We start from the raw sequence: 18,968 nt of genomic DNA on the forward strand, positions 1-18,968 counted from the left end.
GTGCATGACACTGGGGAGCACTGTGGTTTGAGTGTGTCCCCAAGGGTTTCTGCGTTGGAAGCTTGGTTCCCACAGTAGTGATGCTGAGAGATGGTAGAACCTGGTAGCTGGAGGGTTTAGGTCAGGGGGGCATTGTGCTCAGAAGAGATTAACATAGTTCTCGTGTGATCCCTACTTCGTTTCCAAGACAGAGTTGTATGCGTGGCCTTCCCCTTTCACCATGTACTCTGCTGCTTTTGCCCGGCCCCGCCACTGTAATGCCATCTGCTGGGGGGGGGGGGAGCTTTCACCAGAGCCAACCTGAGGGCAGGCCTGTGCCCTTGAGCCTGTGGAACTGGGAGCCAAATAAACGTCTTTAGAGAGAGCCAAGCCTGGGGTATTTCTTTTCTTTTTTTGGTACCGGGAATTGAACTCAGGACCTTGCACTTGCCAGGCAGGTGCTTGTACCACTGAGCTATATCACCAGCCAGGGGTATTTCATTTTAATAATGGAAAACACACTACTAGCGGAGTGGCGCTAGAGGAAGAGGGTACCATGTCCCAGCCACCCCGTGGAGTGGTTCTATGGATTCAGAAGCTCCCAGTTTGTGCTGCCCATGTCCATGCCTTCCCAGCCCACACAGTTCTCCCCCCACCTAGCTCGTCGTCCTGACTTCTCAGGACAGAGGAGCAGGTTCCATTCCTGGAGGAAAACGCCTGTCTGTGTGTCTCCTACCAGAGCTGCCACCAGAAATTGCTGACTAGTGACTGCTCTGGCTGAGTTCAGGCTATTTACCCTATGTATTTCCTAATACTTCTCCCTCACCCAATTATAATTGTTCTTTCTTCTTTAAAATCGGTAACACTTTGTCTTTTACTTCCCTCTGGCCATTTGAAAGCCTTCCTTTTTCTCATGTTGTTTGCTGAACGAGTATCCAGGTGGGTAGTTTTGAAGGTTTTTGTTTTTGTTTTGCTTTGCTTTTTGTAGTACTGGGGATTGACCCCAGTGCCTTTACATCAAGTGGATGTTCCCAACCGTTTTTATTTGCGTACTTTTTATTTTGTCATGGATCTTTCTGAGGCACCCAGTCTGGGCTCGCACTTGCAACCCTCCTACTTCCGCCACTCCGAGGGCTGGGGTTACAGACGAGAGATGTCCATTTCATATAAACTGTTTTCCAAGTTCCTGTTGGTAAAGTTTGGTCCATTAAAACTCAGTGATTTAATGGCTGCTGCAGAATCTTGAAAGTCATGTTAAAATGTGACTAGCATCTTTGGAGCTGGACGTGGTGGTTTTCGGTCCTCTCGGGAGGATGCAGCTGTGGTGTGTGTGTGTACTTACTTCTGGGGCCGGCCATTCCAGAAGCTGCCATCAAGCGCCGTCGCTGCTTCAGCTGTCCTCAGGCCCAGGGGCTGACGGTGGCTCTCAAGCGAGGGGATTAGCAAAATATCTGCTTCATAGGAAGATACTTGGGAGTATATAGCTAAGTCTTCATGTTCCATGATAAGTTGCCTTTAAATAATATCCAAATCTGAAAAGCAGGAAATACTAGTTGTACAACTAAGGCATTTTAAAAATGGAGACAAATACTAGAAGAAAGAACCCCAGAAATGGAAAGTAAATTTCTCTGGGTAATAAGAAGCTAAGACAGGGAGGACTGTGACAAGGGTTGCTATCTGACGGGGGGTTTTTCCTTCTCTTTTTTTTTTTTTCTCAATACTAGGGATTGAATCCAGGTTCTTCACACTGAGCTGTAACCCTACTCTTTTACTGTCCTCTCTCTTCCTTCCTTCCTTCCTTCCCTCCTTCCTTCCTTCCCTCCCTCCCCCTCCCTCTCCTCCTCCCTCCCTTCCTCTCCGGCCCCCTCCCACCTCAGCCTGCCCCAATGCTAGGATTAAAGTTGTGTGCCACTGCGCCTGGCTGCTGGTTGATTTTTTTTTTTTTTTTTTTTTTTTTTTTTTTTTTAATACTATACTATGGGTGTGTTGTTGCTGTTTTAAAAGAAAACAAAAAGGAAAGAAGAAAGTGTTTCTCAGAATCGGGGACAAGGGAGAAGAAGAGACATCCTACCGTAATTCCCTCATCTCAGAGGGTGGAGAGATTGAAGACGCGGGGAGGTTGTGTTCTGAGCTCTGGGTGCTCTTCCGTGGTTCTCTGTGAACACAGAACTCCTAATGCTCAAGCGCTTACATAAAGTGGCGTGGTATTTGCTGCACAGAAGCTGTCCACACCCTTCTGTAGACACAAACTCACCCCTGGCTTCCTTACGTCACCCAACAGGGTAATGCTGTGTAAATAGCTCATGTACTATATTTTCAAGGACTTGTGTGACAAGGCCAGTGCTTGTACATATTCAACATAGATGCAGTTTATTCTTGTGAATATTTTTGATCTATGGTTGGTTGAATCCCTGATTGTAAAGCCCTTCCTTCCACCGACATAAGCCGGGCCCCGTTTACTGGACAGTTGCAGAAGCAGCTGGGAGGCTGATGCGTGACTCGCCGAGGGTCACACAGCTGGTTTATGGTTGGTTGAACGCCGTCCACCAGCCTGTCCCGTTCACTGCTGTTGTTTCCTTTCTTAACTGAGCATTCTAGCTATTCCGTGTGTATTCCAGCTATTCCAGTTTTTAAACAACCAAATGCAAGCATTATTTTTGAGTGCTGTCTTGGACCTGAGTTGGAAAGAAAGAGATGAGATACAGTGTAACTGGTGCTCAGTACTGCCTGTTTCTGTGAAGGATTTGGGGCCGCTGCAGCAGATGTCCCCTTGGGGTACCCCAAACAGCTGCTCAGAGCTTGACCACAGGAAGCCTACGGTGAAGCCTTTACTTATACACCGCCCCCAGGGGTCCACCAGCCCAGAATTTGTTTTGTACTGGGGCCCTTCCCCGGGATTCCCGGTCCAGCCCCAGCACCACCTGGCACCGGCCTGTGCAGGATCAGAAGAGTACTTGCCTCCTGTGAGGGGCTCCATGCTCTCCGAGAGCCCAGCTGAAAGGGGCCATGTTTGGGTTATGATTTGGAGTTCACTATACCTTATTTTTTTCTGGTGGGCAGCCTTCTGTCACACGGAAAAAATGCCCTGTCATTCGCCAGAACATCAGTTTCTGGCTATGTTTGCCCAGACTGGAAACCTTGGTCCTTCCTGGTGCCCCCAGCTTGAACCCCTGACATCCTGTTTATTGGAAGCACTTTATGGCTTTCTGGCTGTTCAGAGCAGTTGTCCCTAATGACATCTCTGGACCCTCCCATCCACCCCAGGTGTCCTCTAAAGCGCATGGTTAAAGCCCAGCCCAGAGAGCAGTTTGTTTTGTCCTACGTGAGCTTTCAAGTATTTACAAGCTGTGCGTAGATCCGTACCTGATTCAGTGGAAACAGGACTTACCGAAGTGTGTGGTCATCAAGGCATCATTTACAAAAGCAGAGACGGACGGAGCGTCACATTTTCCTTCTCCCGCGGGCTTCCTCCGTCCCCAGCAAACATCAGGCAGAGAGCAGATCTGCCAGATGTGTATGTGGGGAGTTCATTTACTGGTTTTCTAAAGAGTTTTTTTTTTAAAGATGAAGTGGGTGTGATCCAGGAAATTTGCAGTTTGGAGTGTGGGGAGAGGCCTAGATTTTCAGTGGCTTTGTCATACCTCTCATATTTGACCCTTCAGACCCAAAACCATTTGAGGGCAGCATATTTCCTTTGTGTCTGTTTGCTGGCCCGAGGGAGGGAAAGAAAAGGGACTGAGACGGGAAGCCGTGTCCATGTGTGCTTTGTCGGTCGTGGCTGCACCGGGGCCTCACACCCACTGTGTGGGGTACAGAGTGACACTTCCCTCTCAGCAGATAAAATGACCAAGGCTCATCCGGAATGCAAACCCCACACCTGCTTGCTACCTTCAGAGAAGGTGAAGAGGAGGATATATTTACCAATAAGTTTCAGGCAGGCACTTATACCGCTGAGCTGTATCCCTGGCTACCAATAAGTTTCAGAAGGTTTTACGCATTCACATATTTCTTCTTGGCAAAACACCTGCCTGGATGTAAGACTTTCCAACTGGTGCAGTGGCTCAAACCCCAGCCATCCCTCCCTGTTGAAAGCCCCCATCTCACTGTAGAGGACCAGTGGATCTGTAGTCTTTGCCTTTAAAGGGAGAAAGGTACTGGGATAAGGGGTGCAAAGCAATAAGTAATTTAAAATATAAATTAGTTCTACAGAATTTAGTGAAACCATTCTGTGGTGCTTAAAAATTGGTTGTGTTTCCAACACTTAGGGAGACTGAAGCAGGAAGATCTCAAGTTTGAGTCCCACATAGGCCACTTAACAAGATCCTGTCTCCAGAAAAAAATTTCTGGGGATATAGCTCCGCGGTAGAGCAGCCCTGGGCTCAACACCTCAGTACTGAAAAAGAAATATTTTTGTCACCATTATTTTCACAATGAAAGACTCCTCTAGGTCCTAGAGGGGATAATCCAGGGTCTGGGGCAGAATGAGCTGCCTGGTGGATTCAACCTGGCTGCTAGAGGCCAGGGCTATAGCTCAGCGGCACAAGCGCCTGCCTGGCAAGCACAAGGTCCTGAGTTCGATCCCCAGTACCCAAAAGAAAAAGCAAACCAGCTGCTAGTTGTGATCCTAAAAGAGCTCTGTTTATCTCTTTGAAAGAGGACACCTGGAAGCCATGGAGGCCCTCAGAACAGGTGAGCCGGAGCTACCTGTTGTCAAAATAGCTGGTAATTTCCTGTTTGCCCCAGGAGGGAGGATCATGATCTAGTTGGATGCTGGGGTGGGGAGAAGGCCCCTGTCACCCAGGCCACCTGCCTGGTTCCTGCCTGAGGCTATGGGGAATGGGCCAGGGAGGGGCATTTTAAATTAAGTGGGAATTCCTTACAGTAGGATGAACTATGTTTTGCTCTATTTTTGCTGTGTTGCTTATAGGTAGCCATCTTTAAAATTCAAAATAATTGGCCCAGGCATCTGGCTCAGCAGCACAGCACCTGCCTGGCAAGCTGGAGGTCGTGAGTTTCGAGTCCCAGTACCAAAATATTCAATTAATTAATTAATAAAAATTTAGAGTATCAGCAGCATCTGCAGACAGCACAGTTGTACTTTTTGTTTGTTTGTTTGTTTGTTTGTTTTGGGTTTTTTTTGTTTTTCTCCGGTACTGGAAACAGAAGTTGTACTTAAACTAACCCTGTCGCTCTTGCACCAGCTCAGCTGCAGGCCTAGTGTCCTCTGACCTGTGCTGTCCTCCGGAGGGTAGAAGGGTGGCACATGCCGTGGCCACAGCTCTCACTGCCCTTCCAACCCCCTCCATTTACACAGACTGAGAGAAGCTAGAGCAAAGCCTGGCCTGGGACTGAGGGTGTCCGCCTCCCTCTGTATAGTGGTGTTTTTGCTTAACGTTGCGGAGTGATTCCTACATGACGTCCAGCTCCTTAAGCAATTTCTTACCTTTATTTCCAGTACCTCGTTCAACACCCACAGGCCCTTTTGGCCCCTCAGATGGCCCAGTGGAGAAGGCTTGGCTCCTCGTGCTGTGTGATTTCTTCCCTGGGCTCCCCAGGACACGGGGCTTGGAATAGCTGTCTTTGCTGGCCTTCCTCTCTGGCTGTGGGTTTGTTCCTCTGTCTCCCTCCTCAAGGAGAAGGAAACCGCCATTGTCAGCCTTCTTGTGGTCTCTGCCGCACAGGAGCATCGTGCATGAGAAGGCTGGAAAGCAGGTGTCCCTCGGGCTCCAGGTGTCCCAGGGAAAGCAGCCGAGGCACAGCGCAGCACGGCCCTGCCTTGCCTGCCAGCTGCAGCTACCTTGCTTCTACTCCGGCTCCCTTTAGGAAAAACAAAGATTGAGCAGGGAAACCCAGGGCACTGTGTTGAAAACTCTGGTGTCACTGAAGTACACAGTCCAGCGCATCCCCGGGGCCACAGGAAGCCCTGGTCACAGCCGAGCGTCCATGCCAGGCGGATAACTGAAGCAGACCCGCTCCTCGGCTCATCTGGCCCTCGCTTCTTTCTTTCCCAACCTCCTCCAGCTCCTCTTGGTGAAGCGTTGACCCAAACAGAGAAGCCCATTCCTGGCCCAGGACACCTGAGCAGACTTGTGTGCTCCTGCTTTAAGAACGTGCTATAAGCCTAGAAGAGAAGCCAAGCTTGCAGGAGTAGAAGACATTGGCTGGGGATGTAGCTCAGCGGCACAAGTGCCTGCCTGGCAAGCACAAGGTCCTGAGTTCGATTCCCAGTACCAAAGAAGAGGAAAAGAAAAAGAGTAAAAGACATTGTTCCAAAGAGACGCATGCAGTAGGAAGGAGCCAGGGTGGGGTTTACAAGAAGAATCAACCTTCCAGGCCTCTTTCTCCATTCGGAACAATTCCTCTCCAAACCAGGCAGCGCCGATGTTGGGGAGCTGCCAGTTCATGAGTCCAAGTGGCCTCAGCCCCGGTGTCTTTGCACTTTAGCTTCTTACTTGTTTGGAGTTGTCTGTCTGTTGTAAGTTTTTTGTCTGTTTTGAGGACAGATTATTGGTAAGTTGTCCAGACTGGTGGGGAACTTGTGATCCTGTGAATACTCCTGCCTCAGCCTCCCAAGTAGCTGGGCCTGGCTCTAGATTTTAAAGTATTTTATCAGATGTTCACTGATAAACTGGAGTCCCTCCCTCCTCCTCTGATCTTGGCCTGGGCTGTCCATCCAAAGAAGGTGCCACCGCCTTCGCCCTGTGCCCTGCTTGAGGAAACCTGCCTGGCCCTTACCGCCTTGGGGCTTGTGCTCCAAGGATGAGTCTGCCAGCCTGCCTTTGTCCTTGCTGCCAGGAGCTTCTCCCCAGTAACACGTCACCTGTTCTGTCTGAGCCCGCGTCACACAACACAGGCGGCTCAAACCCAAAACCCCAAAGGGAAGGGGCAGTTTTGTTTTCATTTTGTGATTTTTGTTACTCCCTGCTTGTGTCAGGCTGATCCTCTATCTTCTGCTGTCCAAGCTTGGCAGTGCTCACCGTTACGTTAGTACCACCAACTCCTGCTTCCTCCTCTGTCCTCTTTCCACACCCTCTATTCCTTCTGCCTCCCGCAAAGGCTTGTCCTGGAGCTCCACTTGGGGGCGCACAGCTATAACCCTAGTGTTCTGGAAGGCAGGGGTAGGGGTCGGGGATGGCAAGTTTGAGCCTCGCCTGTACAACTGGACAAAACTGTAAAATAAGGACAGGGCTTGTAGATCTGCAGAGGCCCTGAGTTCAATCCGCAGTCCCAAAAAAGGCATAAAAGTGAGAGTCTTGCCTCTGCTCACTGACCTTTCAGAGGGTATTAGAAACCAGGTAACCATGCTTATTTATTACTCACAATACATGAGTTTTTGCAGTAGCCATTAAAAAACAAAAAAACAACATATACTCCAAGGTCTACCCCTTAAGAAGGGGACCCAGCTTCTTGGTTGATCAAGAAACCCTGGTTCCCATGTTACACTGTTACAGACTATAGAGAAAGCTAAAACATTGCCTGGCTCAGTTTACAAGACTTGACTTAACCTGGATACAAAATAAGGCAAAGGTAATTCGCATAGAAATAAAGTAGGAAATACGTAAAGTTTCTAAGCAAAATATGAGATGATCAAAACATGGTAAATGTTTAAAATTTTTAAAAATTATTACAGTGAAAGGCACATCATCAGTAATCTCCCTCAAGCTATCTCTCCTCACTTTGAAAAGACTTATCCATTCTTGCCACTTTGGGAAGAAGTTCAGGAACTTCTCTTTTCTGAGTGTCTTTACAAGGTATCATAAAAATACAGTAAATGCTGCCGCCGAGGGCCATCCCACAGAAAGGCAGGCTTCTGTAAAGCACTACAGCGTGTGTTCATCCACGTATTCAGCTGTGGCACCATGTGACTTTGGGCTCTGGCCCAAAGTCAAAATGACCATAAAGGTAAATATTTTGATTAGATTCGGGACATCAAGATAGCTACAATAGCACAGTAAAGACACTCAGGAAAAAAGACTTCCAGAACTAGTTCAGAAAATTAGATAAGTTTTTTTGAAACAAGAGGGAGTATTTTGAGGGAGAGTAATGAGAATGTGTCTTTAAAATAATATGGTGGCATACACCAGTAATACCAGCACTCGGGAGGCTGAAGCAGGAGGATTGTTGCAAGTTCGAGGCTAACCTGGGCTACAAAGTGAGTTCAAGACCAGCCTGAACTGCATAGTGAGACCCCATCTCAAAAAGACAAAAATTAATTAAATAAAATAAGATAATAATGTTTAAAAATTGAAACGTTGACTGTGTTTCTCAATTGTACTTACATTAAAAACTCATGTCAAGTATTAGTAAGACAAATTCAATAAAACACCTGGAGAGTCTCTTGCAGGGAAGCAAGGATGACTGCTGAATTCATACATTCATAGAATAAAACAACGGCATTGCGTACCCATCTCAGCAGGCACAGAAAAGTTGGGTGTGGTGGCCTCCAGCATCTTCTGGTAAAAGCTCATAGCAGTCTAGAACAGAAGGGAACTTGTGGAATTTTATAACCACTCCAGCTATCCAAAAGCATCACACTGAATAGAGAGAATCATTAGAAGCTGTGCCCGGGAACTCAGGCTAGAGACAAGCAGGTTGCTGATTTTTCCATGTTATTGAAAGCCCTGCAAAAAGACAAACTAGGATAAGTAAAAGATGGTTGCCAGGGAGATAGCTCAGCAGCACAGTGCCTGCCTGGCAAGCACAAGGTCCTGAGTTTGATTCCTGGTACCAAAAAAAAAAAAGATGGTTAAATATCTGAAAAGAGACCAGGCTGTCTCTTAGGGGAGAAATGACTTACCCAGAAAAACCTGGAGTCACTTGGTAAGAAACTTGAGGTTTTACAAGAAGAGCAGCCAGGTGCAGCTCCGTACTCTGCATCTGTACCTTCCCTTTGTATCAGTGACCAAGAGTTTGGGAACTGGCATTTTAAATCTCATTTCATTTTTGCAGGAACTATGTGGAAGACTTTAGCCCCATTTTATAGTTGTGGAAACTGGAGTTAAGAGATTCACTTGATCAGGATCACACAATATTATGGTGTGAGTCTACATGGCCCCTCAGAGCCTCATGCAGTCATAGGTGGGGCTTTGTCAGCGGTGGCTGGATCTACAGTGTGTGATGCTGGAATTGATTCGTGGTGCAGTGCTAGGATAATAGGCACTAGAATTAAAGGAGTGCTGCTACCTGCCCTGAGCAGCCTGGATAAGCTGAAAGGGGCAAAAAGAGCTGTTACGCTTGCTTGCTTGCTTGCTTGCTTTTGCTGTCTTCTGCTTGCCATGAACTAGTTCTGCTTTACAGTGCCCCTCTGCCATACCACCCTGCCTTGGAGCCTTCTGGTTATAGACCAAAGCCATACGGCTGAATTGCTAGATTGGGAGGTGGCATTTGCTCATACAGATAGCAGAAGATGTCTGAGAGTCTTGCTTGCTCATGTGTGTATGCGGACCCCAGGGAGAGCCAGTTCCAAGGTACATGTGGCCAGAGGGAGACTTAGCCCTAGCCTTGGGTGAAGGTGCCACACATGGGCTTCTCACGTCCACTGACACTGAACCCGTGAGAGCTTTGCACTTGACTGTAGTGGGAAGAGGCCACCAGAGCTGGGGTGGGGTGAGGGACGAGAGCACCAAAGGTGGGGGAGTGGCTGGTGAGTCTGGGAAAACTGCTGTGCCTCATTTCTCAGAATGACTTCCTACACACTGTTAGCCCAAGCATGGGTCACAGAAGACAGGGTGGACTGGGGCGAACGGATGACTAATATGGAGGTGACCGTGATGTGTTAGCTGGCCTTCTGGGAACTAAGTGCTGGTGTGTTTAGCGCCACGGTAACGTCTAACCTCTGACTGTGATGTGGAAGTCAGTCAGGAATTTAACTTGAGATTTGAATCACCCTGAAGAGCCCTTGTGTTCTCATTCAAAAGGTATTTTTTTTTTTCTTTTTGGTGCTGGGAATCGAACTCAGGACCTTTTGCTTGCCAGGCTGGGAATCGAACTCAGGACCTTTTGCTTGCCAGGCAGGTGCTGTACCACTGAGCTATATCCCCAGCCCCCAAAAGCTATTTATTGAGATCTTTAGAAACCTTTGGCTCTGGGAGACGTCATCCCCCTACCTACTGGGCTGATGTAAAGCACGGTACACCTTCCCACTTGCAGACGCTGCACTTGTGCTAATCTCAGCAGAACACTGCACAGGCTAGGAATTGGAAGTGGGTTCACCTGAAGGCAGAAGTCCTGCTGGGCCTGGGGCCGGGAGAGGGCGCTGCGTGTCAGTCCCAGTTCTGCCAGTGGCTTCCTGCTGCCGTGGGTGGGAGCCCACTGCTCAGTCGCCCACTGCTCAGTCTCCCGTGCTGGTGTGTAATGTGGAAACTGTCACCTGCCGGGCCCAGGTGAGAGTCTCGCTGGACTATGGCTTGGGCCTGCCTGGCACCCTGAGCAGTCACATAATCTGAGCTCCTTGGGGCTGGAATGTAGCTGGGTGATACAATGTGTTCTCCTTCGCCTCATCCTCAAAAATCTTTGTTTGTTTGTTTTTGTTTTTTCCGGTACCGGGAATCGAACTCATGACCTCGCACTTGCCAGGCAGGCGCTGTGCCACTGAGCTAAATCCCCAGGCCCCCTCAAAAAACTTCTTTCCCTGCACCTTACCCAGAATTCCAGGCTTGTGAGGCCCTTGGATCTTGACATCACAGGTGGAGGCAGCAGCTTCCCCGGCCTCTCTGGATGGCATCCAGGAGGACCGTGGGTTCGTATTGGAATTGATCGCTGTGGATTAGAGGACTGAAGCAGGTAGCAGCCCGAATCACAATCACATGACCCAAACAAGTAGAGGAAAATCCAGATGGGACAGGTTCCCAAAGAGATGGTGCACTTCTCTACCAAGTTTTAAAAATTAATAGTAGAAGCCGGACCTCTAATCACAGCTGCTCGAGAGGCTGAGACAGGGGAATCACAAATTCAAGGTCAGCCTGAGCAACTTAGCAAGACCCTATCTCATAATTTTAAAAAATGAGAAGGGATGGGGCTGTAGCTCCCCTCAGTGCTCATCCTAGTGTGTGCTAGGCCTTGGGCCGAACCCTTGGCATCAGAGGAAAAAAAACGGTGGTTCTGTCGTATAATAGGAATATGGATGTCTTTAGTGTTTCCGACAACTGACAAAAACATTTAGAATAAAAAAGATAACAATGAATAAGTAAATAAAAAGAGGTAGATTGGAAAATGAGAGAAATGAGATTGTCAGAGTAGGAAACAAGGGCCAAGGAAGTGTTTCTTTAGATCTGCCAGAAACAAGACACCTAAGTACCAAGAAAAACCTGGGCTGGGGATGCAGCTGAGTGGTGGAGCTGTCATGCATAAGGCCTGGGGTTCTATCCCCAGCACCCCGGAGAGAAGTCTTTTCTGTTCATCTGTTGTCTCTGCTGGGGTGGGGTTTGGGAGATGATCTGTCACTCTAATGAAGCAGAAGATTAGGTGGGGTGCTGGGTACCCCTGGCTTTAAGGTGGTTTCCAGCTGCATTTCACAGAACCCGCTCTGAGAGGGGACCAGAGGATTGTGGTGTGACCAGCACCGGGCCAGGGGTCATCTGGCCTGTTCATGGAGTCTCGGGGTGTGGAGCACCTGGGTGGCCCCCTGTGGCAGAGGCTGCCTGCCTGTATTCTCCCCACAGCCACAGACCACACTGCCATTCATGACCCTCATTCTTCTGTGCAATCATGCACCCCACTTCTAGTTTAAAGTGGCCTCCAAGACTTGTCTGCGGCCCCAACGAGCCGGGACCCATGAGACCCCAGAGGTGTTCTCTGAAACCTTCCCAGGCTGGGATTGCCTCACACACACTGGATGTGGGCTTTATTTTCACATCCATGCATCCCCCCTGCTTGCCATAGGGCTGCTCAGCAGGGCCACACCAGTGGGGACCTGCTGTATTGGGTCCTGGTCCTGCAGCCCACGTTGCTCCCACATCTGAGAAAACAAGCCCAGCTTTCCCAAGCCTGGCGGCAAGCTCTTCCACCCATTGAGCCGTCCCGCAGTGACAGGATAAACCCAAGGCTGTGAGGTCCCACGAGAAACTGCAATTGGGAAATCCATGGTACGGGAACAGTGCGTGTTAGGCATGGTGTGGTTTTGCTTTGCTTTGTAGTACTGAGGATAAAATCCAAAGAGTGCTGAGCGATAGCCCCACCTTTTTTATTACTTTTAAGTTTTTCTTCTGAGACAAGATGTCAATAAGTTGCCCAGGCTGGTCTTGAACTTCCCATCCTCCTGCCCGAACCTCCCAAGCAGCTGGAGTTCCAGGAGTGTGCTACGAAGCAAGCCCCCGGCTTAGTGTTTTGTAATCACTCTTTTAATTGTTTTAAATTTTTAATTACTCTTTGGTTACTTTCCTCTAAACAGACAGCCACGGACAGTTCTTCTAATTCCTCTCAGAAGAGGGAGCAGCCTACACGGACAATCTCCTCTCCCACATCCTGTGAGCATCGGAGGATTTATACCCTCGACCCGTACCCCCCAGACCATTACCACCTCGACCAGGTGAGCCCCCGCCTCGTGCCGTCCTCCTCAGCCAGATGCCCTTGACTAGGCCCTGTAGCTCCCTGCTTTGTGCCCCACCCCTCTCCATGCCTCCCAGATCACCCCAGGAAGCACGTTGTGGGCAACCTGCATCCGTGGAAGAAGTTATAGACACATGGGGTGCCTGGAAGAACAAGATTGAGATCTGTCTGTCCTCAGCCAGAGCGCTGTGTTGCCTCTGTTCCTCTGTTGGGAGGGCTTCCTGGCTTGCACAAATTTAGATTGAAGCCTGGCATGATTGCCCCCCCACTATCTCAGTTCTCTGGGAGGCTGAGGCAGAAAGGTACAAGTTTGAGTCGTACCTGAGCAATTTAGGGAAACTCTGTGTCAAATTAAAGCATAAAAAAGGGGTAGGGATATAGTTTAGTGTGAAAGCCTTGGGTTCAATCCCTAGTACTGACCAAAAAAAAAAAAAAAAAAGCTGCGTATTTGTCTCAAGCCCACAGGCTGTACAGACTGCCTACCCAGTCTTGGTCAGGGAGACAGAGCTCAAGTCTGGCATTCAGTAAATAATTCAATAAATATTCTCTGAGCAACTGCTTTGTGCAGTGGGTTCCCAAATCGAGGGCCATGGGTAGTGCCCATGGAGGGCGATGGGGGCACTGAGCTGTTTCATCTTGTTTTTTAACATACAGCTAGATTTGTTTGGCTCGTTTTTTTAAAAGATCACTTAATTGTGATATTTAAAATACTCTTTTTAAAAAATCACACAACCAGGCATTTTGGTGCACACCTGTAATCCCAGTACTCGCGAGGCTGAGGTAGGAGGATCGTTTCAAGTTGCTACAAAGTGAGCTCAAGGCCAGCCTGAACCGCACAGTGAGACCCTGTCTCAAAAAGACAAAAAATAAACAAGTTAAAAATCACACCGTAGTAGCTGTACATGGGAACTGGCTTTTTGACTTTCTTTAGAAGATATAAAATATTAGGAAAGCCCCATTTACTTTAAATTCTTCCAGAAAATCCAATGGGGAAAACGGAGCAAATCAATTGGGCAAAACAAATGAGACCTGGCCCTGCCTTCCAAGAGCACACGACTCGGAGGGAAGCCATGGGCAAGTGGTGTGACCAGCCCTACAGCAGGGTTACAGCCACGTGACGGCAGCAGGCCTCTGCGTCTGTGTGTCCGGCACTGAGCGCCCCCAGCGCGTGGGCTGTTGCCTTGCATTCTCACCGCTGCCCGTGCAGTTGGCACAGGGGGAAACTCGGTGACCTGCTAATAAGTTGTGCAGTCCACGTCTGACTGCAGCGGGTCGCTCCTGAGCTGTGCTCTTGACCACTGAGAGACCTTCATGCCCAGGGGCCTTCAAAGGTGGGAAGTGTCAGTCTGTACCACGGAGGTGACGCCCTGGGCGAGGCAGGGTAAGCCGCACCGCTGTGAACTAGGAGTAACGGCAGAGAAAACTCTCACCCCGAGGCGCAGGGGAGCTTAGGTTTGAAGGTTGCCATAGCAAGGGCAGCTCTGGTCTATCTACGTGGAGAGCCTAGCGGGATTCACACTCGCTCTGCCAGCTGCCCAAGCCTTCGCTCTTAGCCTTCTCCTATCTGTACATCCTGCCTTCCCAGCAGAATCATAAGGAGAGCCTTGCGTATATTTACACGCTGCAGTTCCTAGTATCCCCTACTGCCCTTGTGATCCAAAGTGCAGAATACATCTTATGTCATGACCCATTGTGAACACCGTGTACACACACAGTGAAGTTTCATAAGTCAGAACTTACCTTACAATATCTGATGTACTCAGTATTACTTTTTTTTTTTCCTTGAGACAGGGTCTCACTGTGTAGTTCAGGCTGGCATTTAGTTCACTGTGTAGCCCACACTGGCCTTGAACTCGCAGTGATCCTCCTGCCTCAGCCTCCCCAGTGCTAGGACTACTGCTGTGCACCACCAGGCCCAGCAGAGTATTCTTATTCTATAGTCTTTTTAAAAAAATGCAGCAACAGCCAGGCATAGTGGCGCATACCTATCATCCCAGCACTCAGGAAGATGGAAAGTTCAGGGTAAGGCTCTCACAAAGCCCCGAGCCACCCTGTATAGAAACAGCGAAACTACTGTGAGCTGTTTGGAACCAGCACAGGTTGCTCTGAGGCACAGCTCCCTCAGGGAGGATTGAGGGAATCTGAGGAGCAAGGTCCGGTTCTGCCTGTTGATCCGGGAGTGTTGGGCTTCGGAACAGAGTCCTTGTGATCTTTCCAAGCCCCTGCGCACTTCCCTGTGTGTACAGGGCCACGGCAGCAAAGAGGGAAAGTGTGATGCGACCCATCCAGCTCATTTCCTGACCCTGTGAGGGGCTGAGACCCAACTGGAAGTACATCCACCTGGGGGCAGGGGGAGTCCTAGGCAAGTTTAAGTCGAGCAGCTTAGTGATTGAATGAGACCCTGTCTGAAAATGAAAAATAAAAAATAAACTTTTTAAAGGGCTGAAGAGGTAGGTTGCTTCAAAGGCCCTGGCTTCGGTCCACAGTGTGGGCCAGGTAGGTGAAATTCATCGTTAACCAACAAAATAGTCACAAAAAGGGCTTCTTCAAGGTAGGGTTTAGAAGATACATTCTGGCGCACTGCGGGGAGGAGCTTGGGGGTGGCGCGCGCGCGCGTGCGTGCGTGCGTGCGTGCGTGCGTGCCTGTGTTGCCACTGCTGTAAAGCAGCATGCGGTTTTTCCCCGGGCGGGGCAGCGGATGCCGAGGCCCTACCCGCAGGTGAGCTTCCCGGACGACGACGAGGAGATCGTGCGCATCAACCCCAGGGAGAAGATCTGGATGACGGGCTACGAGGACTACAGGCACGCGCCCGTCCGGGGCAAGTACCTGGACACCTCGGAGGACGCGGACTCCTACGTGCGCTTCGCCAAGGGCGAGGTCCCCAAGCACGACTACAACTACCCCTACGTGGACTCCTCGGACTTCGGCCTCGCCGAGGACCCCAAAGGCCGCGGGGGCAGCGTGATCAAGACGCAGCCGGCCCGGGGCAAGTCCCGGCGGAGGAAGGAGGACGGCGAGCGCTCGCGCTGCGTGTACTGCAGGGACATGTTCAACCTGGAGGAGAACCGGCGGGGCCACTGTCAGGACGCGCCCGACTCCGCCAGAACTTGCATCCGCCGCGTGAGCTGTATGTGGTGTGCGGACAGCATGCTCTATCACTGTATGTCGGACCCCGAGGGAGACTATACAGACCCTTGCTCGTGCGACACCAGCGACGAGAAGTTTTGCCTCCGGTGGATGGCTCTTATTGCCTTGTCTTTCCTGGCCCCTTGTATGTGCTGTTACCTGCCCCTTCGGGCCTGCTACCACTGCGGGGTGATGTGCAGGTGCTGCGGCGGGAAGCACAAAGCGGCCGCCTGACTCAGTTTCCCCTCCTTCCCTCCTGCATCCACAGCCACAAGGAAGCGTGTTGTCTCTTACATACGCTCGTCTTCTTCCTGCTCCCTTCTACTCCAGGGGCGAGGAGAGGCACCGTTCCAGCCTAGGAACCCTCCCGGTGGACTCTCCCCTCCCTGGCACCACCGTCTGCCACCACCCCCACACACGCTCACTCAGTGTTCTAAGGAAAGGAACCTTCTGCATAGACGCTCGTGTATTATTACCAGCCTGTACTCAAACTAGCTGTCTTACCCATGTGTTGATTTTCCTGTCTCTCCTCTCCTGTCTCTTCCAGTTCAGAAGGGTCTGTGGTGCAAACTGCTGATTTTTGGTGGGTTTTGTAGTTGCTTTTCCCGAGAGCACCGAAGAGGATCTTTCTCTCGGGTGGGCCTGCCTGTTCCTGCGGAGATGTGATGTCAGAGCGATGGAACAAACCCTACCAGCAGTATTCTAACCTGCAGTCAGTTATTATGTATAGGAGGTGAGCTGTCAACAATCCCGCACCATGAATCAATACCGCTCTAACTTGTCTAAAGCCAGCTTGCCCATGTAAGCTACAGTTCTATCTTTAGGCCATCTACATATTTCTGCCCCCTATCTGTTGGATTTATTCACTGATGCAAAACATTCACCTGTAAAATGATGAGAATTGAGCCTTAACTTCAGATTAACTTGTGAGAATCAGGAAAAATTCCTTAAACTGCGTCATATCCTCGTGGACCAGGGCTAGAAAGGGGATTTCAGGCTCCTGTGAGCCTCCCCGCTTACCCATAAAATAGAACTTTTTAAAATTGTGTTGCCACCACTGTTTAAAAAAACAAAAAAACAAAAAACAAAAAAAAAACAAAACTTAGCAATAGTAGAATAAGATGCGAATGAGGTCAGAAATTTTGCTTATTGTTTTGCAAACCAGGTTGTGTCTTCAAACACCAACCAGTGTTCTGCACACAAGCTCTTGTTGGAAAACACTTAAGGTTGTGGTGAATAAAACTATAGGAGCTTTCCCCCCTCCCCCTTCCTGCCCCGCCACTGTTTTATATAAACCAGGGGGAATTTTAAATGTCATAAATTTGAAGAGTGGTGGTTTGCATGTTTTGTTTGTAGGATTCTGTATTTTGTTTTCGTTTTGGACTCAATTTCACATCACCAAATTCTTCATTTATACTTGGGAAAAAACAAGGCCATATGTAAAAACCCTTCTGATGCCTAAGTGTCTTTCTCCTGCAACACCCAGACTTGCCACTTTGGGTGCGTAGATCGTTAGGTCAGCCGATTGGTTCTACCTGTTGCCTTGCCATGTAGGAGGCTTCTAGTTAGCTGGAAAAGAGTATTTTTCTAACATATTGCAAGGAATAGCCAAATCTTCTTATTGAAGAAAGAAGAAACGTGAAGAATAATTACTTGTACCTAGCATAGTACAATCAGAACCTCGTCGGGCCCACAGGGGACAGGCTTGCCGAAGCTGGCTCTTCTCCCCACCAGTCTTCCCGTGGTAGTTGCCAGCTGAAGGCGTGGCCCGGTCTCCTCACCTCCCTTCCCCCACCCCTTCTCTATTGCACACGGGACATCAGTCTTCAAGGAAAGGGACTTTCTTACAGTCTACCAGTCTCACTGGGAAAATGCTAGCCATGCTTACCTTCCCGGGAGTGTTTGCAGCTCGCCTTGAGAGCCCACCCCGCTTCTTTAGACAGATCATCCGTGTAAATACCCACTGTGCTTAGGAGTTAGTTGGTAGACATTTTCATTTGTTGGGATGACTGGTTGGGGCTTTCCAGTGTGGAAAAGGAGCAGAGAGAGAGCAGTCCGCCTGGATCAGTGGAAGGAAAGGACCCTTCCCTGCCAGAAGAACATCGCGAAAACCCTCAACCAGCCTCTGACGCTGCGGAGAGACCATCTGCCCCCATAGCCTGAGGTTTCTCCTCAGGGCCTTTCTCTAAGGTCACCTCTCTACAAAGCACAACACTAACGTAGGCTTCCTCAGACCTCAGTTAAGTGCCCCTATTTATTTCACTGAAAACACACACATCCCGGCGGCTTTGTGTTCGTCACCTCTCTCTGGTCGTTGCTTCTTCTTGACCCGTGCCGGTGCCCACCCTTTTTTAAGAATTATGCTGGCAAATCTTACTCGTTGAATACTTCGGTGTTCGAAGGCAGAGGTTCGGGGCACAAAGACAGGCATGGGGACATCTATGTAAATACGTCTCTCTGATCGCCACACTGATGCTGAACAGCGTGTAGTATTTTCCCAGTCAGCTTTGCCATACTGACATCAATCATTTGAGAGAAATTATTCAGATTTTATTTTTGTATCTGTGGTAACAAACATTAACCAAAAGATTTTCTGTTCGGAGGCTTCCCCCAGTGACCCTCCCCCCCCCAAGCTATTTGCTCACATTAACAAATGAAAGTGCCTGAAGCATAATTCATTCTTTACCTGTATACTAAAACCCCTGTTGTATTGATTTTTTTATAATAAGCCTTTTTACCTCTGTGTAAAAAATATATATACAAGTGTATGATGTACATTTTAGTTCTTAACTTTTTTTTATGGTTTCTAATATGTATGACCAATGTAGCCATTGCTTTAAGATGTACCATGTAAATACAAACACATCCTACCAGATCGCTGGTGTTGGGTATTTGTGTGACCGGAGACAGTGGCGGTGGAGCCTTGGCCGACTTGGGAATTCCTTTGCAGAAGGATGTGTGCAGAGACACCGGTCTGTTTTTGTGAGGCCCTTCCCGCCTCTGATTGTGTCATATTCTCCAGGGGAGAGTGGAGCTCCTTAGGCGCAGATGCCTCAAGTGAAAGGAATGCTGCGTGTGTCGCCACCCAGGGAACACCCCCTCTTCCTAGGCCAGCCTTCCCCCCAAGTGCTCCTCAGAGGGAACAGCTGCGCTTCCTCTGGGTTGTTTTCCACCAGTTCCTGCTGGACCTCCGGGGGGTGTGTGTAGTTTGGAAGTCAGTTTCTCACAGAAGACAATTGTTCGGCCTGCGTGACCCTTGCGCTCCTCAGAGCACCCTCTTGGCTCACTCTCCTTTCCAAACGGGCTCGGTGCGCAG

General features: G+C 49.3%; 1 protein-coding gene and 1 long non-coding RNA gene across 5 annotated transcripts in view; one reads left to right on the forward strand and one right to left on the reverse strand.

Annotated features, from left to right (window-relative positions):
• The window catches only part of Spred2 (sprouty-related, EVH1 domain containing 2), a 116,551-nt gene extending 98,024 nt beyond the window's left edge, over positions 1 to 18,527 (forward strand). For 2 of the 3 annotated variants that reach the window (XM_013514715.1, XM_013514716.1), the window contains exons 5-6: positions 12,368 to 12,505; positions 15,212 to 18,527. In XM_013514715.1, the coding sequence (XP_013370169.1) occupies positions 12,368 to 12,505; positions 15,212 to 15,886 (813 nt within the window). In that variant the 3' untranslated portion in view covers positions 15,887 to 18,527. The remainder of the gene's footprint in view (positions 1 to 12,367; positions 12,506 to 15,211) is intronic. The other variant, XM_005385687.2, reaches the window with a different exon arrangement.
• Positions 487 to 3,602, reverse strand: LOC106148604. Of its 2 annotated transcripts, none has more exons than XR_001234225.1 (3): positions 3,368 to 3,602; positions 2,051 to 2,134; positions 487 to 1,511 (listed from the first exon to the last, which is right to left on the reverse strand). It is a non-coding gene; the product is annotated as an uncharacterized LOC106148604 (long non-coding RNA). The 2 variants fall into 2 exon arrangements; XR_001234224.1 differs by having other exon boundaries at positions 2,051 to 2,654.
• Positions 18,528 to 18,968: the final 441 nt, after the last annotated feature.

Source organism: Chinchilla lanigera, unplaced genomic scaffold (assembly GCF_000276665.1).
Source record: "Chinchilla lanigera isolate Chin_1 unplaced genomic scaffold, ChiLan1.0 scaffold00023, whole genome shotgun sequence".
Classification (NCBI taxonomy): Eukaryota; Metazoa; Chordata; class Mammalia; order Rodentia; family Chinchillidae; genus Chinchilla; species Chinchilla lanigera.